Source organism: Phytophthora infestans, genomic scaffold, assembly GCF_000142945.1.
Source record: "Phytophthora infestans T30-4 supercont1.8 genomic scaffold, whole genome shotgun sequence".
NCBI lineage: Eukaryota > Oomycota > Peronosporomycetes > Peronosporales > Peronosporaceae > Phytophthora > Phytophthora infestans.
Window position 1 is genome coordinate 2,206,415 of NW_003303751.1, and position 25,021 is coordinate 2,231,435.

The following is a 25,021-nucleotide window of genomic DNA, read 5'->3' on the forward strand; positions in this document are numbered from 1 at the left end:
GTACAGCGGTGTTCCTGCCGGAGGCTGCTCACACTCTTGCGTTTTGATGCCTGCCGCTCATCAGAGAGCAGCAGAGAAGAGCAGCCTCGCCAGACACCGCAGTCCTGTCGCGGCCTTTTGCCCGGCACTTACGTGTTTACGTTACTTCCTGATTAGTTTCCTAAAGTTGACATTTAAGTGTATTTACATTTAAATGGCTCCTACTCTTAGAAGCGATCGACACATGGAGAACAATCCCCCCGTGACGAACCCTACGTCACCACTCTCATGCGTGAGGCCAGGGTGCGCACGGTAGTATAGACGCAGCTCCGCCTTCTGCGCCACGGACAGGTGCGTACGGCGAGGCATCAATTTAATTTCCCTTTTTTTGCTGTTGACAAAAAATGTGTTGCTTCGTAAAAAAACATTTTTGATCTGAAAGAAAACGCAAAATCTTTTCGAGTCCATGTTTTTCTAAGTGTATTTTTCGTTGTAAAAAAAAATATATTTCGGATTTTTTAATTACTGATTTGTCTTTGTGGCCACTCAACTTTCTGCCGCGCGTGGCGAAAAGCTCGCCGCTCCCCCTTCGGCTCTCTTAGCGCAACTAAAGCTCACTGACCTGCCCACGACAGTTTTAATACGGTCTCCCCCTTCTCCGACACAGTGTGGCTGCGCTGCTCGAATTTGCCAAGGCTTATATCTAAGATGACGCGTCGTGCGTCACTGGGGTGGCACGAGCTCCTTGGCTGCGTGTAGTAGTCATTGGAGATGGCTCCAGTACAGTAGGATAAGTGTACCCCCTAAAAGGCACTTAATAAAGACACGTGAATGCCGAGGCAGAACGCCACGACAGGCGAGTGATGATCTGGCGCAGTGAAGTCTCTGTCTTGAGCCGCAGGCGTCAAGTTCTAAAGTGAGACATCATGCCAAACACCACTCGCCGCAGTCTCGCAAAACCGCTCGTTGATTTGTCCGAATGCTTGGCACGTTTACGCGCACTGCGCTTGCGTGCCTTGCCACTCTTTTTTGTAGGTGATAAAGTTGCAGCAGGTTGCCTTACACTGGAGCTTCCGTAGTCTGCACACGAAATCAGGTCCTTTAGTCTGAAACCATGGAGGTTGCTCCGTGAAGATCCCTTCAGTCAGATCTCCATAGAGGAAGGCAGTCTTCACATCATACTGCCACACGGCCCGGCCACACTGCACTGCATAGTACATGGCCGCTCGAGTGGTCTCAAATCTGATGACAGGTGCAAACGTTTCGCTGTAGCTCACCCCATGTTGCTGCTTGAGGTCATGAATCACAAGCTGGGCTTTGAATCTGGTTACCCGCCCTCGTTCATCACGCTTCAAAGCAAATACGCATCTGCAAGTAATGACCTTCACTTTCTTGGCGACAGCACGCGGCACGAGTCTCCACGTCTTGTGTCCTCGAAGTGATTGTAATTCAGCCATCATAGCTGCCTTCCACTGTGGCTAGTGCCTACTCGCACGTGCTTGCTTGTATGTTGTAGGAATCACAATGTCTACATGTGTAGCCTGTACATGGCCAACGACATAATCAAGCAGACGCACATTTGGTTTCTGTGTCCGTCTTGGACGCTTCAGGCACGGCTCCACAGGAGGAGGTCGGATCGCAAAACCGCTCGTTGATTTGTCCGAATGCTTGGCACGCTTACGCGCACTGCGCTTGCGTGCCTTGCCACTCTTCTTTGTAGGTGAGATAGTTGGAGCAGGTTGCCTTACACTAGAGCTTCCGTCATTAGCACCACTGGTCCTGTTGTGTGATCTGGCATTTCCACCGGTGGTCACAATTCTCCCTCTGGACTTGACGGCACTAGCAGCTGCAGGCGAAGTCCCATCAGACGCACACACAACTCCCACTGGAACAGCATCCGATACAAGTAGGTCCAAATCACTCGGTACTCGTTCAGCAGTAGTCGTAGCGTAGGTAGCCATTGTGGTCTTGATCCTATCAACAGGCACTGTTGACAGAAGCTTGTGATCACAGTCTTGGTAAGTATTCTCTAGCAGGTGCTTCACGTAGTCTCCGTGTGCAGTAAAGGCTTGTAAAAGCGAACATTACCACCTTGGGCAGTAAGCAGCTGACATGTAGTTAGGTTCATGAGCTTGTAGCCTTTAGTTGAGCTGCTGTAACCCAACAATAAACTCAGGCTTGCACTCGGGTTCAGCTTTTTCTTCCGTTGTCGAGACTTCGGCGGAATGCGCACCCACGTAAGACATCTTCATGTCCGAAGGACACTTATATCTGGATTCACACCGTACAATTTTGAATGTGGCGAAACAAATTCAAGTGCTGTGGTTGGTAGTACGCTCAACGTGTGCACCACATGCAGCAGTGCATCACCCCACAACATATTGGGTAGGCGCGTAGAAGTCAGCATTGCTCTGATGCGCGGTAGCACCACTCCGTTTTCATTCTCAGCAATGCCGTTTTCTTGGGGCGCGTATGCGCTCGTGAGCTGCTGAATAAGTCCACGTTGTTCACAGAAATTTCGCAGTTCAATATTTGCAAATTCGCCACCTTGATCAGCATGCAGTCGCTGCACACGGTAGTCCTTAAACTGAGTTTGCAACTCGTTCAGCAACTTGATAATAAAAGTAGTGGCTTCACTCTTCTTCCCGAGCTCAAACACCCACTTAAATCGAGTCGCTTCGTCGATCACAAAAACGAAACATCGTAGCTCCACTAGTAGTAGGTTCAGTCATCGAGTAAATGTCCATCACCAGTATCGAAAGATGCTGCAGCTCCCGCGCAGGTCGTCGCGCATGATGCATTCTCTTAGCCTTACTTAAATGGCACGCAACACAGTCGTAAGAGCTCAGATCTTTCGCATTAACTTTAACTACAACATGCAACTTGTTTGTCATCGCCTTCATTGTGTCCATGCTCAAGTGACCGAGGCGCTGATGGAGCAGTTTTATAACGTTCTCACAGCTCTTCTCCTTCCTCTGCACCGCACACCATCACTCGAGCAACATGTGCAACACGTAGACGGTAGATGTTGTCACGCATGTCAAAGCGCAATGCACAACCAGCTTTAGACAGCCACGCAGTTCTCTGGTCGTCCGAGCAAGTAAACTTGAACCGGCCAGTCATTTTGCATGTATCCAAGACTGATAATGTTTATCTTCGCGTTTGAAACGTAAATCACTTCATCCAGCAGTTTGGCCTCCAATTTACCAGTGACCTGATTCCATACGCGAAACTATACAGTCCCACAAACAGTTGTCGATAACGACGTTCCGTTAGCAAAGTCATGTCTACTGGCAGACTGATTTGTCAAAGTAGTGAACAGTGATAAATCATTGCATACATTTGCCTGGGAGCCAGAGTCAAGAATCCACTCGACAAAGTTCTCAGGCGCTTGCATACCTTCATTCCGGCGAATTGCATTCACCATACGCGGTTCACTTCGACGAGCACCGTTAAATCCGCGCCGGTCGCTGTGGCGTGGTGGTGAGGGCCCACGACGCTCATTGCGCCACGGCGACCTGCCTCTCTCGCGTGGTGGTGACCAACGCTGCTGCTGGTAGTCACGATAGTGTGGCGACATCGGTCGGCGCCTATCTCCACGATAATCTTAACTTTGGTCATTGTAGGGGCCCCGCGATGAGGAGCGTCCTGGGCGATCAAAGCGACATGGAGATCTTCCTCGATCATCAACGCGACGTGGTGTCCAAGCACGGTCATCACGTCTCGTGTAGTCATCTCCGTGTCCTTGGCTCCAATCGCCGCGTGATAGTCTGTAACTGCAATCCCCAGCAAGATAAATTCCCTCGTGATCCTCGCTGATCTTGGTGGTGACGGACTGCGTACGCCCCAAATGTACTTAGCTGTATTCCACTGTCGTCTTGCACCCGACGTTCCAAATGATCGCTTCGAAGTTGCAACTGCTGAGATGCAGTAGGGACATCCATTAATACAACACTCGGTCCAGCTTGATCAGGACTGGCCGGTGTCGTCGGCGAGTAGGCAGGTGAGGCAGCAGATGTAGCTGAAGTACCAACGCGTTGAACGACACGGTCTTGCTGTACAATCCCAACGTGTCCAACGAAAGGGGTCGCAGGACGCTTGCCCTTGAACTTCAACTTCTTACACCAATTCTGGTTTCAACGGCTGACCCGTCACGGCAGTACACTCGGCATACCAACAACCGACTTTGTCGCAGTTGCCGCACTTGGTCCGATCCTTCTTCTTCTTCAGCTCGCCCGCCTTGCCTGCACTTCGTTTCTTCTTGCCGGCATTGCGTCCTTGGACTACATAGCTCACTTGTTCTGCACGTGGCGCAGCCACAGATGATTTCAAGTTGTCCACTTGTAAGCGAGCTCGCTCTGATTGGCGTAGTCGACGCGTGGCTTCAGCACGAGTTAGCGAGCGACGATCATTTTTGCTACACCAGACTGTGTGTTGTTCCGCCAGCTCACGGAACACACGCTGCGAGTTAGAGATTAGTAAGCTTGCATGCTCCCACTCCTCCATCTGGCCGTATGCTCGATGCAGCTGTCGCACCAGCTCTTTGCTCTTAGTCACGTAGGAGTCTATGGTCTGACCCAGCTTAAGCTCATGGTTAAGTACATCTCACAGTATGTAGGTCGGGTTCACACCATCGCCCTTGATGAAGTGTACCATAATGCGGTCCCAGAGCAATGATGGAGCTTCCATCTGGTCCTTGAGCTCGTCCACCTTGAACATCTCACGCAAGTTCATGTCCAAGGACAGCGTCATGGCCGTGAATGCCATCGATCGACGCGTGTCGTACCAAGTATGATACGTCTGGCTGTTCAGTCCTGTCACAGGGTTGTAGCGCTCCGCACCATAAGTGATCGCACTCAGCTTGTAAGTGGGAAACCGCAAGGTAACCTCACGCTCCCACTTGTCGAAGTCCTTCTTGTTGTCCGACAGCTTGGGCAAGGGCACCTTCTTGCCAAGCACCTTCTCAGTGTGGCGTCCGAGCTCCTCGTCGTCGTAACTGGCGCCGAAGTGGTTGTCCAGCATACTGGTTCCGTGTGACGAGGCTCGGATGAGCGTGTCGTCTGACTGCTCAGTCCTATCACAGAGTTGTAGCGCTCCGCACCATAAGTGATCGCACTCAGCTTGTAAGTGGGAAACCGCAAGGTAACCTCACGCTCCCACTTGTCGAAGTCGTTCTTCTTGTCCGACAGCTTGGGCAAGGGCACCTTCTTGCCAAGCACCTTCTCAGTGTGGCGTCCGAGCTCCTCGTCGTCGTAACTGGCGCCGAAGTGGTTGCCCAGCATACTGGTTCCGTGTGACGAGGCTCGGCTGTGCGTGTCGTCTGGGGCTTCACTTCCTCCTTATTTCCTGGGTTCACTTGGCGCACTTGGTTCGCTGGGCACCGGCGGACATTGAGAGGCGCGATGGGGGGGGCTGTTTCTTCAGGACGGCGTCTGTCAAGTTCTCTATCTCGAGCGCTCTAGTCTCTCACTCGGTTCACCAAGCGATGATGAGAATCTTTTACCAATAAAGTAAGGAGTTCGACACCATGTGGCATTTCAGCCAATCGGCGTCCAAACGCTTCTGCGAGCAAGATCGACTCACTTGAGTGACCTGATGGCGGTTGACTAACTTCAGCGGGTTGCTGCAAGACTTCTGGTGAATCATCGTCTCCTTCGACTCGTTCTGCTCTCTGTCTGGGGTCACAACCTGAAATGGCGCGTCATGCGTCACTGGGGTGGCACGAGCTCCTTGGCTGCGTGTAGTAGTCATTGTAGATGGCTTCAGTACAGTAGGATAAGTGTACCCCCTAAAAGGCACTTAATAAAGACACGTGAATGCCGAGGCAGAACGCCACGACAGGCGAGTGATGATCTGGCGCAGTGAAGTCTCTGTCTTGAGCCGCAGGCGTCAAGTTCCAAAGTGAGACATCATGGCAAATACCACTCGCCGCAGCCAATAGATTAGGTTGCACATAACTCTAATATACCGACTAAATCTAAGTCAAATGTGAGCAAACGCAATTTGCTCACAGCCATTAGTTCACCTCTGCATACATTTGTCAGGTCTGTCGCAACTTGTCTGATAGGCTTGATCGCCCGTTCACGGTGTCAATGCCGCGCGTGGCTCCTCGCTCAGGATCCGTGTCGTGATGTGCAGCTTTGTGTGTGCCTGGATGTGGGTTGCATTTCACGGGACTAATACTGCGGCATCTCTTCAGCCTCACAATATCGCATGTAACGTGTCGTCTGTTTGCATAATCCTTCCGCCGCTACTCAAACGGCTTCTCCACTATGTCCGTGATCTAGAAGCTGGTATATCATACGAGTAAAGGGTAAGATTCGAGTATACATGCAGTTTGATCTCCGCAGCCAGTTCAGGACGAATTTTCTTTCCGCTGAGTATTCACAGAGCTCACTGGTCCTGCCTCGTGGTGAATGAATATACGCAGACTGTGTGCTGCTGCGATAGCATGGACAAGCGCGATAACCACAGCTTGCTTGCAGAGCTGGCAGATGAGATAGTGAAGAAAAGGCTTTCGAAGGCTTTTAGCATCACGGCCGTACATAGCCCCATCCAGAAAGACGGTGATAACTGCGAATATTCATATGTTTGTACTTCTGACGCCGGTTCTGGAATGGAGCAGGCAGCAATTACTGGGCCAATGGATTGTTACGCTGTCGATGGGATATCCTGCGTACCATCATGGAGGTTAGCGACGAAAGCAACGACAAAAAGAAGCTAGCCGAGTAGACACAGTTATCTAAGTCCAAAAACATACATTTCTCCATGTTTCTATGTTTTCATGACTTCATGCTTTGACATGAGTACAGCAAACTCTCTAATTATAAAAGGTTGCTTGGCCTTGTTATACAGTAGTTGAGAAATGTCTGACAAAACCAAAGCGCACTCATTCTTCAATTTTCACACCCTACTGTGAATAATGGTTGCCCATGTCACGCCATATCACATATATATTCAGCATAAATTTCACGCTCCTCGTAATTTAATTTTTAGAATCATGGACAAAACTTAGCGATACATGACACAAGTCCACGATTTGGCCACCTAACCCTTTCAGAAAACATGGGCTGTAGCATCCGCCAAAGAAAAACAGGAGACTTCTAAAGTAATTATTTACAGTCGGGCTTTTAGTTGGTTTGTAGTTGCCTGTATCTACCTTCTGTATTCTGCACCATTTCATCGTGGGTACTGATCTCGACTATTGCCCCCGATCCATGACTGCCAGCATTGCGAAGCGTTAAAAAGCCGATATGCTACGATGAGCGTCGTGCGTTGTTTGAGCTTGAGCAACCTGTTTAGAGAGTATTGCACGATCCTTTCGATCTCGTTGTCCAGAGCACTTGTCGCTTCGTCGAGCAGTAGGATGTCTGGATCTCGAACGATAGCACGTGCCAACGCAATACGCTTCTACTGGACGCCCGAAATGTGGCCACCACGATCGCCAACGTTGGTTTCAAACCTCCGGTAGGTTGCGAATAAAGTCCAGTGCTCTGGCGTCTTGAACAGCTTGAATGATCTCTCTTCTCGAGTTGCATCGAGTTTGCCGAGCGCAACATTTTCAGCAGTTGTCATGGCAAAGAGAACAGGCTCCTGACCCACGAGTGATATACGATCACGAAGCCACGGAAGACTCAGTTGGCGGAAATTCACGCCACAAATCCAGTGTGAGGGTCGTGAACTCGCTCCACCAATGCAATTGCTGTGCTCTTGCCACAGCCACTAGCCCCGAAAAGAGCTACCGTTTGTCCAGGGGTAATCTTAAAGTCGTACCCGCGGTAGATCTGAGCCTCCTCTCTCGACGGGTAAGCAAACTGCACGTCACGGAATTCCAGACTCTCTTTGACCGACGAAAACGTTTTGCCGTCGGTCGACAGAGCGTCGATTACTGGGACGCGATCAATGATCTCGAAAATGTTCTCTGCTGCCTGTTGCGCTCTCTTAGGATCGGTAGCTCCTTGTGCTGCAGAGCCGATGGAGAAGGAGCTGAGTGAGAGGACCATGAGCATCACGAACATGTCTTCGAACGTGATGGTGCCGTGTGAGATCCACCGCGAACTTACGTAGAAGAGAAGTGCTGCAATGAGTAGCACCATCCCAAGCGAAAAGCCGAGCGCCGCCCCCGACACAAGTCCACCTCTTGTGTCGGTGCGCTTGGACACCTCCAATAGCTCTTTGTACTTGGAGCTCAGCTCTTGCTCCATGCCCAGAGAGGCCACCGCTAAGAGGATGAGAGTCAACACCCAACTGAAGTAAAAGCAGACTGCAAACACAATCACCAGAGTCGACACGGTCACCATTAGTCGATTCAGTGTCTCCGAAGTCAGTGCCAGCAGCGTGGTAGAATCGCTGGACAGACGAGCGAGAAATACTCCTGAAGCATTTTCCGGCATGTCAAACCAGCCAATATCTTGACGCAACATGACGCTGCAGGCAGCGAGACGTACACGCGCGATGAGTCGTTCGGACGCCACAGCAAAGCAATAGTGCTGCAATAATTTCGAAAAACCGAAGGCGACACCAAGACCAACGACCAATACCGCACGCCATGCTCCGTCTTTGTGAAGTCAAAGAAAAGCACAGTGATCTTTGCCATCATAAGGCCCCACGCAGGGAATACACCCGCGTTCAGCCGCATGTTTGACCTGTTCGTCCGACGCGGACGGAGCTCCGTGAAGAATATTATCCATAATGGTGGTAGGAAACAGAGTCGGCTCCTGGTTGACAAGCCCAACCTGCTGGCGAAGCCACTTGACATTCAATTCACGCACATTTACACCGTTGATGGACACGACCCAGCTAGTAGCGAAACCATGATGCTTTTCCCACTTCCACTCGGCCCGACAAGTGCCACCCTTTCTCCAGCTTTGATTGTCAGCTGTACACTTGGGCGTCTAGGCGAGAAGGGTATGCGAGCGATACGTTTTTGATCGCAATCTTGCCCGCCACTTTGTCCAGAGTCTTGCCGTCCTCACTGAGTGGGTCGATAAGAGACGTTCGGGGAATCGTCCGGAAGATGTCGTAGGCTGCAGCTCGTGATAGTGGGTCGATTAGAGACGTTCGGGGAATCGTCCGGAAGATGTCGTAGGCTGCAGCTCTTGCCCCGACGAGGGCTTCTACGCTGGGAGCTGCCTGTCCTATAGCCATCCATCCAGTCAACAGGGCCGCCGAAAAATAAATGGCACTTACAGTAATGGTCATAAATAATATCACATTATTTATGAGTCGTGAAAAGTAGTAGATCATAATTTATGCCACCAAGGTGCTATTTTCATGCATAATTTATGAGAAGGTACACTTCTTACTTAGGTTAGTATGCGGAAAAGCTTACCTTCGGTTAGCCTCTCCGAACCAATCATATATTCAAACATCTATCCGACACACTGCCTCCTCACTTTCCAATTTTCTACTTCTCCTACAAGCTCTACACCTCATGCTAGCTACGCCTCGTCCCCGGTCAACTTTCTCCAACGCCCAGATTGTGGCGTACCGTGCCGTGACCAGTACGATGAGCTTGTGCCGGAGTACTTTCGCTGCCGCTGCGGTAAGGTACGCAAGCAGACGAGCCGAAATGACTACACCAATCTCATGCAGCATGTGCGCAGCGAACAGGCGGTTGGCAACCATCATGCAAGTGCCTTTGGTTGGATGCTCTAGTCACCGACTAAATCGAGCCGTTCGTCAGCACATGGCCCAACACGACGACGATTTGGCTGCAGTGCAAGCCCTGATGACCAAGCTGAGGACGATTAAGCAGTCGGCGAAACTTCGGTAAGTAATTTTTACTTTACTATTGATATTAATACTAATACCTTGTTGTGTTACTATTATGCCACTAATATGATATTTTTAATTGGTGTTTTTATTACTAGATTTAAGACTCCACTTCGCCCAGTCATTCGACAGGACACTCGCTGGGGGTCCACCTTCGCGATGGTACATCGCTATTTCGCTCTACTGGAGTTCCTAGACCAAGACGACGAAGAACTTCAGGACCTGCTTCCGTCTGCGGCATGCAACCGTCGTCTTAAGACGCTCTACGCAGATCTCAAGGACTTCGAGTCGGTTTCTTTTTCCAAGGCCTTACAAGCGGAGAGTGTGAGCCTACTGGACGTGCGAGTCTGGTTCGACGGGCTTATCGAAGCCCATCCCGCGTTCGCTGCTTTTATCGGTACGTTATCCAATGTTACCACTGTTTTTTTAATATTCACTAACTAATTATGATACACGCAGGACCTCGAGCAAATATCGTTCATAGCCCAGACTTTGAGCCGGGCTGTGTCCGTGTACTCAAAGGAAATGGAGCCCGCCTCACCGCGTCGGAGAAGCGGGCTCTTCGTCCATTTCTCGAAGTAGCCACGGACCCGACAAACCATAAACCCGACACACGATCACGAAGCCACGGAAGACTCAGTTGGCGGAAATTCACGCCACAAATCCAGTGTGAGGGTCGTAAACTCGCTCCACCAATGCAATTGCTGTGCTCTTGCCACAGCCACTAGCCCCGAAAAGAGCTACCGTTTGTCCAGGGGTAATCTTAAAGTCGTACCCGCGGTAGATCTGAGCCTCCTCTCTCGACGGGTAAGCAAACTGCACGTCACGGAATTCCAGACTCTCTTTGACCGACGAAAACGTTTTGCCGTCGGTCGACAGAGCGTCGATTACTGGGACGCGATCAATGATCTCGAAAATGTTCTCTGCTGCCTGTTGCGCTCTCTTAGGATCGGTAGCTCCTTGTGCTGCAGAGCCGATGGAGAAGGAGCTGAGTGAGAGGACCATGAGCATCACGAACATGTCTTCGAACGTGATGGTGCCGTGTGAGATCCACCGCGAACTTACGTAGAAGAGAAGTGCTGCAATGAGTAGCACCATCCCAAGCGAAAAGCCGAGCGCCGCCCCCGACACAAGTCCACCTCTTGTGTCGGTGCGCTTGGACACCTCCAATAGCTCTTTGTACTTGGAGCTCAGCTCTTGCTCCATGCCCAGAGAGGCCACCGCTAAGAGGATGAGAGTCAACACCCAACTGAAGTAAAAGCAGACTGCAAACACAATCACCAGAGTCGACACGGTCACCATTAGTCGATTCAGTGTCTCCGAAGTCAGTGCCAGCAGCGTGGTAGAATCGCTGGACAGACGAGCGAGAAATACTCCTGAAGCATTTTCCGGCATGTCAAACCAGCCAATATCTTGACGCAACATGACGCTGCAGGCAGCGAGACGTACACGCGCGATGAGTCGTTCGGACGCCACAGCAAAGCAATAGTGCTGCAATAATTTCGAAAAACCGAAGGCGACACCAAGACCAACGACCAATACCGCACGCCATGCTCCGTCTTTGTGAAGTCAAAGAAAAGCACAGTGATCTTTGCCATCATAAGGCCCCACGCAGGGAATACACCCGCGTTCAGCCGCATGTTTGACCTGTTCGTCCGACGCGGACGGAGCTCCGTGAAGAATATTATCCATAATGGTGGTAGGAAACAGAGTCGGCTCCTGGTTGACAAGCCCAACCTGCTGGCGAAGCCACTTGACATTCAATTCACGCACATTTACACCGTTGATGGACACGACCCAGCTAGTAGCGAAACCATGATGCTTTTCCCACTTCCACTCGGCCCGACAAGTGCCACCCTTTCTCCAGCTTTGATTGTCAGCTGTACACTTGGGCGTCTAGGCGAGAAGGGTATGCGAGCGATACGTTTTTGATCGCAATCTTGCCCGCCACTTTGTCCAGAGTCTTGCCGTCCTCACTGAGTGGGTCGATAAGAGACGTTCGGGGAATCGTCCGGAAGATGTCGTAGGCTGCAGCTCGTGATAGTGGGTCGATTAGAGACGTTCGGGGAATCGTCCGGAAGATGTCGTAGGCTGCAGCTCTTGCCCCGACGAGGGCTTCTACGCTGGGAGCTGCCTGTCCTATAGCCATCCATCCAGTCAACAGGGCCGCCGAAAAATAAATGGCACTTACAGTAATGGTCATAAATAATATCACATTATTTATGAGTCGTGAAAAGTAGTAGATCATAATTTATGCCACCAAGGTGCTATTTTCATGCATAATTTATGAGAAGGTACACTTCTTACTTAGGTTAGTATGCGGAAAAGCTTACCTTCGGTTAGCCTCTCCGAACCAATCATATATTCAAACATCTATCCGACACACTGCCTCCTCACTTTCCAATTTTCTACTTCTCCTACAAGCTCTACACCTCATGCTAGCTACGCCTCGTCCCCGGTCAACTTTCTCCAACGCCCAGATTGTGGCGTACTTCTACTCACCGTGCCGTGACCAGTACGATGAGCTTGTGCCGGAGTACTTTCGCTGCCGCTGCGGTAAGGTACGCAAGCAGACGAGCCGAAATGACTACACCAATCTCATGCAGCATGTGCGCAGCGAACAGGCGGTTGGCAACCATCATGCAAGTGCCTTTGGTTGGATGCTCTAGTCACCGACTAAATCGAGCCGTTCGTCAGCACATGGCCCAACACGACGACGATTTGGCTGCAGTGCAAGCCCTGATGACCAAGCTGAGGACGATTAAGCAGTCGGCGAAACTTCGGTAAGTAATTTTTACTTTACTATTGATATTAATACTAATACCTTGTTGTGTTACTATTATGCCACTAATATGATATTTTTAATTGGTGTTTTTATTACTAGATTTAAGACTCCACTTCGCCCAGTCATTCGACAGGACACTCGCTGGGGGTCCACCTTCGCGATGGTACATCGCTATTTCGCTCTACTGGAGTTCCTAGACCAAGACGACGAAGAACTTCAGGACCTGCTTCCGTCTGCGGCATGCAACCGTCGTCTTAAGACGCTCTACGCAGATCTCAAGGACTTCGAGTCGGTTTCTTTTTCCAAGGCCTTACAAGCGGAGAGTGTGAGCCTACTGGACGTGCGAGTCTGGTTCGACGGGCTTATCGAAGCCCATCCCGCGTTCGCTGCTTTTATCGGTACGTTATCCAATGTTACTATTGTTTTTTTAATATTCACTAACTAATTATGATACACGCAGGACCTCGAGCAAATATCGTTCATAGCCCAGACTTTGAGTCGGGCTGTGTCCGTGTACTCAAAGGAAATGGAGCCCGCCTCACCGCGTCGGAGAAGCGGGCTCTTCGTCCATTTCTCGAAGTAGCCACGGACCCGACAAACCATAAACCCGACACACGATCACGAAGCCACGGAAGACTCAGTTGGCGGAAATTCACGCCACAAATCCAGTGTGAGGGTCGTAAACTCGCTCCACCAATGCAATTGCTGTGCTCTTGCCACAGCCACTAGCCCCGAAAAGAGCTACCGTTTGTCCAGGGGTAATCTTAAAGTCGTACCCGCGGTAGATCTGAGCCTCCTCTCTCGACGGGTAAGCAAACTGCACGTCACGGAATTCCAGACTCTCTTTGACCGACGAAAACGTTTTGCCGTCGGTCGACAGAGCGTCGATTACTGGGACGCGATCAATGATCTCGAAAATGTTCTCTGCTGCCTGTTGCGCTCTCTTAGGATCGGTAGCTCCTTGTGCTGCAGAGCCGATGGAGAAGGAGCTGAGTGAGAGGACCATGAGCATCACGAACATGTCTTCGAACGTGATGGTGCCGTGTGAGATCCACCGCGAACTTACGTAGAAGAGAAGTGCTGCAATGAGTAGCACCATCCCAAGCGAAAAGCCGAGCGCCGCCCCCGACACAAGTCCACCTCTTGTGTCGGTGCGCTTGGACACCTCCAATAGCTCTTTGTACTTGGAGCTCAGCTCTTGCTCCATGCCCAGAGAGGCCACCGCTAAGAGGATGAGAGTCAACACCCAACTGAAGTAAAAGCAGACTGCAAACACAATCACCAGAGTCGACACGGTCACCATTAGTCGATTCAGTGTCTCCGAAGTCAGTGCCAGCAGCGTGGTAGAATCGCTGGACAGACGAGCGAGAAATACTCCTGAAGCATTTTCCGGCATGTCAAACCAGCCAATATCTTGACGCAACATGACGCTGCAGGCAGCGAGACGTACACGCGCGATGAGTCGTTCGGACGCCACAGCAAAGCAATAGTGCTGCAATAATTTCGAAAAACCGAAGGCGACACCAAGACCAACGACCAATACCGCACGCCATGCTCCGTCTTTGTGAAGTCAAAGAAAAGCACAGTGATCTTTGCCATCATAAGGCCCCACGCAGGGAATACACCCGCGTTCAGCCGCATGTTTGACCTGTTCGTCCGACGCGGACGGAGCTCCGTGAAGAATATTATCCATAATGGTGGTAGGAAACAGAGTCGGCTCCTGGTTGACAAGCCCAACCTGCTGGCGAAGCCACTTGACATTCAATTCACGCACATTTACACCGTTGATGGACACGACCCAGCTAGTAGCGAAACCATGATGCTTTTCCCACTTCCACTCGGCCCGACAAGTGCCACCCTTTCTCCAGCTTTGATTGTCAGCTGTACACTTGGGCGTCTAGGCGAGAAGGGTATGCGAGCGATACGTTTTTGATCGCAATCTTGCCCGCCACTTTGTCCAGAGTCTTGCCGTCCTCACTGAGTGGGTCGATAAGAGACGTTCGGGGAATCGTCCGGAAGATGTCGTAGGCTGCAGCTCGTGATAGTGGGTCGATTAGAGACGTTCGGGGAATCGTCCGGAAGATGTCGTAGGCTGCAGCTCTTGCCCCGACGAGGGCTTCTACGCTGGGAGCTGCCTGTCCTATAGCCATCCATCCAGTCAACAGGGCCGCCGAAAAATAAATGGCACTTACAGTAATGGTCATAAATAATATCACATTATTTATGAGTCGTGAAAAGTAGTAGATCATAATTTATGCCACCAAGGTGCTATTTTCATGCATAATTTATGAGAAGGTACACTTCTTACTTAGGTTAGTATGCGGAAAAGCTTACCTTCGGTTAGCCTCTCCGAACCAATCATATATTCAAACATCTATCCGACACACTGCCTCCTCACTTTCCAATTTTCTACTTCTCCTACAAGCTCTACACCTCATGCTAGCTACGCCTCGTCCCCGGTCAACTTTCTCCAACGCCCAGATTGTGGCGTACCGTGCCGTGACCAGTACGATGAGCTTGTGCCGGAGTACTTTCGCTGCCGCTGCGGTAAGGTACGCAAGCAGACGAGCCGACATGACTACACCAATCTCATGCAGCATGTGCGCAGCGAACAGGCGGTTGGCAACCATCATGCAAGTGCCTTTGGTTGATGCTCTAGTCACCGACTAAATCGAGCCGTTCGTCAGCACATGGCCCAACACGACGACGATTTGGCTGCAGTGCAAGCCCTGATGACCAAGCTGAGGACGATTAAGCAGTCGGCGAAACTTCGGTAAGTAATTTTTACTTTACTATTGATATTAATACTAATACCTTGTTGTGTTACTATTATGCCACTAATATGATATTTTTAATTGGTGTTTTTATTACTAGATTTAAGACTCCACTTCGCCCAGTCATTCGACAGGACACTCGCTGGGGGTCCACCTTCGCGATGGTACATCGCTATTTCGCTCTACTGGAGTTCCTAGACCAAGACGACGAAGAACTTCAGGACCTGCTTCCGTCTGCGGCATGCAACCGTCGTCTTAAGACGCTCTACGCAGATCTCAAGGACTTCGAGTCGGTTTCTTTTTCCAAGGCCTTACAAGCGGAGAGTGTGAGCCTACTGGACGTGCGAGTCTGGTTCGACGGGCTTATCGAAGCCCATCCCGCGTTCGCTGCTTTTATCGGTACGTTATCCAATGTTACCACTGTTTTTTTAATATTCACTAACTAATTATGATACACGCAGGACCTCGAGCAAATATCGTTCATAGCCCAGACTTTGAGCCGGGCTGTGTCCGTGTACTCAAAGGAAATGGAGCCCGCCTCACCGCGTCGGAGAAGCGGGCTCTTCGTCCATTTCTCGAAGTAGCCACGGACCCGACAAACCATAAACCCGACACACGATCACGAAGCCACGGAAGACTCAGTTGGCGGAAATTCACGCCACAAATCCAGTGTGAGGGTCGTAAACTCGCTCCACCAATGCAATTGCTGTGCTCTTGCCACAGCCACTAGCCCCGAAAAGAGCTACCGTTTGTCCAGGGGTAATCTTAAAGTCGTACCCGCGGTAGATCTGAGCCTCCTCTCTCGACGGGTAAGCAAACTGCACGTCACGGAATTCCAGACTCTCTTTGACCGACGAAAACGTTTTGCCGTCGGTCGACAGAGCGTCGATTACTGGGACGCGATCAATGATCTCGAAAATGTTCTCTGCTGCCTGTTGCGCTCTCTTAGGATCGGTAGCTCCTTGTGCTGCAGAGCCGATGGAGAAGGAGCTGAGTGAGAGGACCATGAGCATCACGAACATGTCTTCGAACGTGATGGTGCCGTGTGAGATCCACCGCGAACTTACGTAGAAGAGAAGTGCTGCAATGAGTAGCACCATCCCAAGCGAAAAGCCGAGCGCCGCCCCCGACACAAGTCCACCTCTTGTGTCGGTGCGCTTGGACACCTCCAATAGCTCTTTGTACTTGGAGCTCAGCTCTTGCTCCATGCCCAGAGAGGCCACCGCTAAGAGGATGAGAGTCAACACCCAACTGAAGTAAAAGCAGACTGCAAACACAATCACCAGAGTCGACACGGTCACCATTAGTCGATTCAGTGTCTCCGAAGTCAGTGCCAGCAGCGTGGTAGAATCGCTGGACAGACGAGCGAGAAATACTCCTGAAGCATTTTCCGGCATGTCAAACCAGCCAATATCTTGACGCAACATGACGCTGCAGGCAGCGAGACGTACACGCGCGATGAGTCGTTCGGACGCCACAGCAAAGCAATAGTGCTGCAATAATTTCGAAAAACCGAAGGCGACACCAAGACCAACGACCAATACCGCACGCCATGCTCCGTCTTTGTGAAGTCAAAGAAAAGCACAGTGATCTTTGCCATCATAAGGCCCCACGCAGGGAATACACCCGCGTTCAGCCGCATGTTTGACCTGTTCGTCCGACGCGGACGGAGCTCCGTGAAGAATATTATCCATAATGGTGGTAGGAAACAGAGTCGGCTCCTGGTTGACAAGCCCAACCTGCTGGCGAAGCCACTTGACATTCAATTCACGCACATTTACACCGTTGATGGACACGACCCAGCTAGTAGCGAAACCATGATGCTTTTCCCACTTCCACTCGGCCCGACAAGTGCCACCCTTTCTCCAGCTTTGATTGTCAGCTGTACACTTGGGCGTCTAGGCGAGAAGGGTATGCGAGCGATACGTTTTTGATCGCAATCTTGCCCGCCACTTTGTCCAGAGTCTTGCCGTCCTCACTGAGTGGGTCGATAAGAGACGTTCGGGGAATCGTCCGGAAGATGTCGTAGGCTGCAGCTCGTGATAGTGGGTCGATTAGAGACGTTCGGGGAATCGTCCGGAAGATGTCGTAGGCTGCAGCTCTTGCCCCGACGAGGGCTTCTACGCTGGGAGCTGCCTGTCCTATAGCCATCCATCCAGTCAACAGGGCCGCCGAAAAATAAATGGCACTTACAGTAATGGTCATAAATAATATCACATTATTTATGAGTCGTGAAAAGTAGTAGATCATAATTTATGCCACCAAGGTGCTATTTTCATGCATAATTTATGAGAAGGTACACTTCTTACTTATGTTAGTATGCGGAAAAGCTTACCTTCGGTTAGCCTCTCCGAACCAATCATATATTCAAACATCTATCCGACACACTGCCTCCTCACTTTCCAATTTTCTACTTCTCCTACAAGCTCTACACCTCATGCTAGCTACGCCTCGTCCCCGGTCAACTTTCTCCAACGCCCAGATTGTGGCGTACCGTGCCGTGACCAGTACGATGAGCTTGTGCCGGAGTACTTTCGCTGCCGCTGCGGTAAGGTACGCAAGCAGACGAGCCGACATGACTACACCAATCTCATGCAGCATGTGCGCAGCGAACAGGCGGTTGGCAACCATCATGCAAGTGCCTTTGGTTGGATGCTCTAGTCACCGACTAAATCGAGCCGTTCGTCAGCACATGGCCCAACACGACGACGATTTGGCTGCAGTGCAAGCCCTGATGACCAAGCTGAGGACGATTAAGCAGTCGGCGAAACTTCGGTAAGTAATTTTTACTTTACTATTGATATTAATACTAATACCTTGTTGTGTTACTATTATGCCACTAATATGATATTTTTAATTGGTGTTTTTATTACTAGATTTAAGACTCCACTTCGCCCAGTCATTCGACAGGACACTCGCTGGGGGTCCACCTTCGCGATGGTACATCGCTATTTCGCTCTACTGGAGTTCCTAGACCAAGACGACGAAGAACTTCAGGACCTGCTTCCGTCTGCGGCATGCAACCGTCGTCTTAAGACGCTCTACGCAGATCTCAAGGACTTCGAGTCGGTTTCTTTTTCCAAGGCCTTACAAGCGGAGAGTGTGAGCCTACTGGACGTGCGAGTCTGGTTCGACGGGCTTATCGAAGCCCATCCCGCGTTCGCTGCTTTTATCGGTACGTTATCCAATGTTACCACTGTTTTTTTAATATTCACTAACTAATTATGATACACGCAGGACCTCGAGCAAATATCGTTCATAGCCCAGACTTTGAGTCGGGCTGTGTCCGTGTACTCAAAGGAAATGGAGCCCGCCTCACCGCGTCGGAGAAGCGGGCTCTTCGTCCATTTCTCGAAGTAGCCACGGACCCGACAAACCATAAACCCGACACACGATCACGAAGCCACGGAAGACTCAGTTGGCGGAAATTCACGCCACAAATCCAGTGTGAGGGTCGTAAACTCGCTCCACCAATGCAATTGCTGTGCTCTTGCCACAGCCACTAGCCCCGAAAAGAGCTACCGTTTGTCCAGGGGTAATCTTAAAGTCGTACCCGCGGTAGATCTGAGCCTCCTCTCTCGACGGGTAAGCAAACTGCACGTCACGGAATTCCAGACTCTCTTTGACCGACGAAAACGTTTTGCCGTCGGTCGACAGAGCGTCGATTACTGGGACGCGATCAATGATCTCGAAAATGTTCTCTGCTGCCTGTTGCGCTCTCTTAGGATCGGTAGCTCCTTGTGCTGCAGAGCCGATGGAGAAGGAGCTGAGTGAGAGGACCATGAGCATCACGAACATGTCTTCGAACGTGATGGTGCCGTGTGAGATCCACCGCGAACTTACGTAGAAGAGAAGTGCTGCAATGAGTAGCACCATCCCAAGCGAAAAGCCGAGCGCCGCCCCCGACACAAGTCCACCTCTTGTGTCGGTGCGCTTGGACACCTCCAATAGCTCTTTGTACTTGGAGCTCAGCTCTTGCTCCATGCCCAGAGAGGCCACCGCTAAGAGGATGAGAGTCAACACCCAACTGAAGTAAAAGCAGACTGCAAACACAATCACCAGAGTCGACACGGTCACCATTAGTCGATTCAGTGTCTCCGAAGTCAGTGCCAGCAGCGTGGTAGAATCGCTGGACAGACGAGCGAGAAATACTCCTGAAGCATTTTCCGGCATGTCAAACCAGCCAATATCTTGACGCAACATGACGCTGCAGGCAGCGAGACGTACACGCGCGATGAGTCGTTCGGACGCCACAGCAAAGCAATAGTGCTGCAATAATTTCGAAAAACCGAAGGCGACACCAAGACCAACGACCAATACCGCACGCCATGCTCCGTCTTTGTGAAGTCAAAGAAAAGCACAGTGATCTTTGCCATCATAAGGCCCCACGCAGGGAATACACCCGCGTTCAGCCGCATGTTTGACCTGTTCGTCCGACGCGGACGGAGCTCCGTGAAGAATATTATCCATAATGGTGGTAGGAAACAGAGTCGGCTCCTGGTTGACAAGCCCAACCTGCTGGCGAAGCCACTTGACATTCAATTCACGCACATTTACACCGTTGATGGACACGACCCAGCTAGTAGCGAAACCATGATGCTTTTCCCACTTCCACTCGGCCCGACAAGTGCCACCCTTTCTCCAGCTTTGATTGTCAGCTGTACACTTGGGCGTCTAGGCGAGAAGGGTATGCGAGCGATACGTTTTTGATCGCAATCTTGCCCGCCACTTTGTCCAGTGTCTTGCCGTCCTCACTGAGTGGGTCGATAAGAGACGTTCGGGGAATCGTCCGGAAGATGTCGTAGGCTGCAGCTCGTGATAGTGGGTCGATTAGAGACGTTCGGGGAATCGTCCGGAAGATGTCGTAGGCTGCAGCTCTTGCCCCGACGAGGGCTTCTACGCTGGGAGCTGCCTGTCCTATAGCCATCCATCCAGTCAACAGGGCCGCCGAAAAATAAATGGCACTTACAGTAATGGTCATAAATAATATCACATTATTTATGAGTCGTGAAAAGTAGTAGATCATAATTTATGCCACCAAGGTGCTATTTTCATGCATAATTTATGAGAAGGTACACTTCTTACTTAGGTTAGTATGCGGAAAAGCTTACCTTCGGTTAGCCTCTCCGAACCAATCATATATTCAAACATCTATCCGACACACTGCCTCCTCACTTTCCAATTTTCTACTTCTCCTACAAGCTCTACACCTCATGCTAGCTACGCCTCGTCCCCGGTCAACTTTCTCCAACGCCCAGATTGTGGCGTACCGTGCCGTGACCAGTACGATGAGCTTGTGCCGGAGTACTTTCGCTGCCGCTGCGGTAAGGTACGCAAGCAGACGAGCCGAAATGACTACACCAATCTCATGCAGCATGTGCGCAGCGAACAGGCGGTTGGCAACCATCATGCAAGTGCCTTTGGTTGGATGCTCTAGTCACCGACTAAATCGAGCCGTTCGTCAGCACATGGCCCAACACGACGACGATTTGGCTGCAGTGCAAGCCCTGATGACCAAGCTGAGGACGATTAAGCAGTCGGCGAAACTTCGGTAAGTAATTTTTACTTTACTATTGATATTAATACTAATACCTTGTTGTGTTACTATTATGCCACTAATATGATATTTTTAATTGGTGTTTTTATTACTAGATTTAAGACTCCACTTCGCCCAGTCATTCGACAGGACACTCGCTGGGGGTCCACCTTCGCGATGGTACATCGCTATTTCGCTCTACTGGAGTTCCTAGACCAAGACGACGAAGAACTTCAGGACCTGCTTCCGTCTGCGGCATGCAACCGTCGTCTTAAGACGCTCTACGCAGATCTCAAGGACTTCGAGTCGGTTTCTTTTTCCAAGGCCTTACAAGCGGAGAGTGTGAGCCTACTGGACGTGCGAGTCTGGTTCGACGGGCTTATCGAAGCCCATCCCGCGTTCGCTGCCTTTATCGGTACGTTATCCAATGTTACTATTGTTTTTTTTAATATTCACCAACTAATTATGATACACGCAGGACCTCGAGCAAATATCGTTCATAGTCCAGACTTTGAGTCGGGCTGTGTCCGTGTACTCAAAGGAAATGGAGCCCGCCTCACCGCGTCGGAGAAGCGGGCTCTTCGTCCATTTCTCGAAGTAGCCACGGACCCGACAAACCATAGCGTAAAGCTGCCGACTGCGGCCGACACCGGCCGACGCTTCGATGATTGGTAAAAAATAGACTGGTCACAAAGCAACGTTAGGTTTTATTCTTAGTGATTTTTTTTTTAATTGACTGGATGTGCACCAAAGCACTTGTTGTCATTTCAGATTTTTCAGCAGCAACGGACAAGCTCACGGTACGTAACTGCCTACACTACCAAACATCCCCGAAGCTCTGATGGTTGAGCCCGGCCGAAAGGCCGGTGGAGTTGGTTCGAATCCAGCCGGTGGTATCTTGATTACTTATTATGTATGATACAAGGCGTCTGAAAACTCAGCTAAGCATATTGTAGTGCAGTGTTTTATACACTGCCCATAAGTATGCTGTACGAGCTATCTAGTGCTAACGTATGTAATATAATTTGTTTTCGCCAACATGAGTGTCTATTTGTCGTTTAGGTTGCTGAGGAAGTATTGTCTTCGATAGCCTCATCGTAAATGAAGGTACGGCGCACAAGATGACGGCGGTCACGGTTAAATTGCGTAATCAGCTCCTTTGAGATGTTCTCGCGAGGCTCCAGGGTTGGCTCCCAGTCTACCAGGTAGTGTGCCTTGTTGCCCATGACCACGCACTGCAAGAGACGTCGCACTCCGTATGCCCCGCGCACTTGACCCACAGCTCCATCGGTTGGAGGAATGAGCCATTCTTGAATGTCGTCCAGCTCAACTAGCCCACGCTTCTTCTTGTTGATCTTGGCCTTGCACTTGTCCGTCAATCTGACAAAAATTGCGCGGAGAGCTTCCGGTACACGGTCTCGAGTACCGATTGTCTGGATCATCGAGTTGCGTAAGGCACGGATGGACGCGTCCATAATGCGTAGCTTGGCAGCTTTTGCAAACGTAATGCAAAGCGTCTTGAAGTCACGATAAGTGATGATGGTCTCAATAGACAACATGCTAAATTTCACAGTATGGCGGCGAAATCCAAAGTGTTTTGTTTTTAATACTTTGTTTGTGAAATTGTATTGGTTTGATTGTTACTGAATAACTGGACAGGGGAGCTGCCAAATAAGTGGCCTGTTACTGAATAACTGGCCATGTCAATTACAGAATAAGTGGCCCGTTACCAAATAAGTGGCCTGTTACAGAATAACTGGCCCCGTCTATTACAGAATAAGTGGTCCGTTACCAAATAAGTGACCTTAATCCAAACAATGGTTACACTCACCTACCTACAACACGTTCGTTTTGCATTAACAGCACCTCAAAAGATGTATTTGTGAACTTAACACTACCAAACGCAGTTTCCATTATGACGCAATTTTCGGACCTGTTCCCCTCACCGCAGAAATCGTAGAGTGACTTGTGGGAGGTATCTTTTTGTCGGGCTTATACAGACTGTTCGTTTTGTGACAGACCATTTAATTGGTAACAATTGTGGCCAATTATTCTGTAACAGGCCAATTATTTGGTAAAGAACCACTTATTCTGTAATAGACGTGACCACTTATTCAGTAACAGGCCTTATATTTAATAACAGACCACTTATTTGGTAACAGGCCACGTATTTGGTAACGGACCACTTATTCTGTAACAGACGTGGCCAGTTATTCTGTAACAGGCCACTTATTTGGCAACGGACCACTTATTCTGTAATAGGTTGTCTACGTACGTACAAACAAGTCTTGCGTTTCACGCGGAGCTGGATCGATAATTGCTTCGATTGCAACACGAGCTCTAAACTCTTTTATCAGGGCATCCAACTTACCTTCATGGTAGTATTTTCGCAATTGCTTCAGGACGGAAGATCCACTTTTGCGCTTAGCCCCGTACGCTACGAAAAACTTAAACATGTTCTCTTCCGACTGTTGCCCAACTTCCAGGACATGGTCACAATAAGTAGGTGACGATGGGTCCAGCTTGAAGCCATTTGGCAGGAAGAGCTTCATGTAGCTCACAATTTGCTTGTACGCTGATTTCTTTTGCCGGTTCTCGCAGACATCCCAGAGCCGCGGCGTCTTGGCATACCACTCAAACCAGATTGCTGCCGGCCGTTTAGAAGTCGACTTAGAGCCACAGCCCTTGCGTTTTGCTGAGGTCACAGTGTGGCGTGAGGTATTTCCCGCCACTTCTCCCGCTGTCCCGGGCTCAGGTATGGGCATTGACACGGATATAACTCCATCCCTCTGAGCTTGTTGTTTCTTCAGCTCCGTCACCCGTTTAGCCAACGCTTGATTCATCGCTACCAACTCGCTAATGACGCAATTTTGATGGTTGATCAGCGTATCTTCACGCGAACATTTATTGCCGCTATTTCCTTCTGGGCCGTCGCTTTTCTTCATCGCTTTACGCTGAAGCTCAGAGCTCCATGCCAACACTTGTGCCTTCTCAATTCCAAGTTTCACGAGAATTATGCGCATTCTAGACACGTATGGACACATCGGATACCGTTCTAGAACCTCAGGAAAATGCTGGATCAAAGACGCCGTGAGTACTTCGCATACACGATCACTTAGCCGTTTACTGGGATCTTCAGTACAAATACTCGTCTGGAAGAGGAGGTTGGCAATACAACGGGCTTGCTTCCCGTGTTGTGGAATCCAACCATGTTAACGTTGGCACCTGGGGCTTGGCACTTGCGTCCCATCCGCTCAGAACTCTCGCAACCTTCTGATCCTCACTTGTAGTATTGAACACATACGCAAACGACTTGTTTGTAGACGTCACGTTCCATGAACCACGGTCGAAAATCCACTGGGCGCTTAGACTAGTATCGCCGTTCGCATGCTGGGCACCACCGCGGCGGAAAGAATGCGAGGTCAAGTTGGGGGTAGGCCTTGCTCTTGCTTGTGCTTCGCTCGCGGATTTGACAATGCGATTGACATACGCGTGTATCTTCATACTTTCATCATTGGTTTTGCGCTTCTTCGTGCGTGGCTTGCTGGAAGTCTCAGAAGCCGTGTCTGTGTCGTCTCCGTCACAGACTGCTAGTGCTTCTGCTAAAGAGATATCTGTAGGGGTTACGATTCTCTCTTCGTCTCCGGTAGCAAGTTGAGGATGATCCAGTAAACGTGAGCTTGGTGTATCTTGCATTACCAGGGCCATGGCGATCGCATGTAGTGGGCAGGTGACGAAACTCACTTGATCAGGGAAGATCGATATACCTTGCTCTTCCGATGTCTTGACGCGTAACAGCCTCACAAAGACGACTCCATCAGCGCTTACGGTGAGGTTGCTCTTTGCGACGAAGCCTAAGTCTGAAGCGCGGCCGAACGCATACCACATCAAGGCAAGGAGCGCAGCGTCCTGGTAGTCCTTAGAGCTCGCAGCATCAAAATACAGACCGTCCATCAGAATACGTAGATCTTCCTTCGTGCACGCCGGCGCTCGCTTCGTAGTACCACCTTCGAGGCGCTTCAGGCAGTGCCGTTCAAGAGTCTGGGCCATCTTGAGAAGCTTCTTTTCGATTGAGGCTCTATTTTTCGGGTAGGTGTCGAGTAACCAGTTTTTGACGTGCCGATAGTAGCTCATGACTGAGTTGCGAGCTAGCGCCTTCCCTCCTCGCCCTTC

General features: G+C 50.3%; 2 protein-coding genes across 2 annotated transcripts; both read right to left on the minus strand.

Moving 5' to 3' along the window:
* Positions 1–7,109: 7,109 nt before the first annotated feature.
* Positions 7,110–8,578, minus strand: PITG_06463 (ATP-binding Cassette (ABC) Superfamily; the record flags this gene model as incomplete). The annotated part of the gene is made up of 5 exons (XM_002998533.1): positions 7,110–7,175; positions 7,240–7,386; positions 7,429–7,612; positions 7,783–8,468; positions 8,525–8,578. 5 exons carry the CDS (start codon positions 8,576–8,578, stop codon positions 7,110–7,112), a joined length of 1,137 nt encoding a protein of 378 aa, XP_002998579.1.
* A 13,328-nt stretch (positions 8,579–21,906) lies between these two features.
* Positions 21,907–22,407, minus strand: PITG_06469 (uncharacterized protein; the record flags this gene model as incomplete). The annotated part of the gene is made up of 1 exon (XM_002998534.1): positions 21,907–22,407. One exon carries the CDS (start codon positions 22,405–22,407, stop codon positions 21,907–21,909), a length of 501 nt encoding a protein of 166 aa, XP_002998580.1.
* Positions 22,408–25,021: the final 2,614 nt, after the last annotated feature.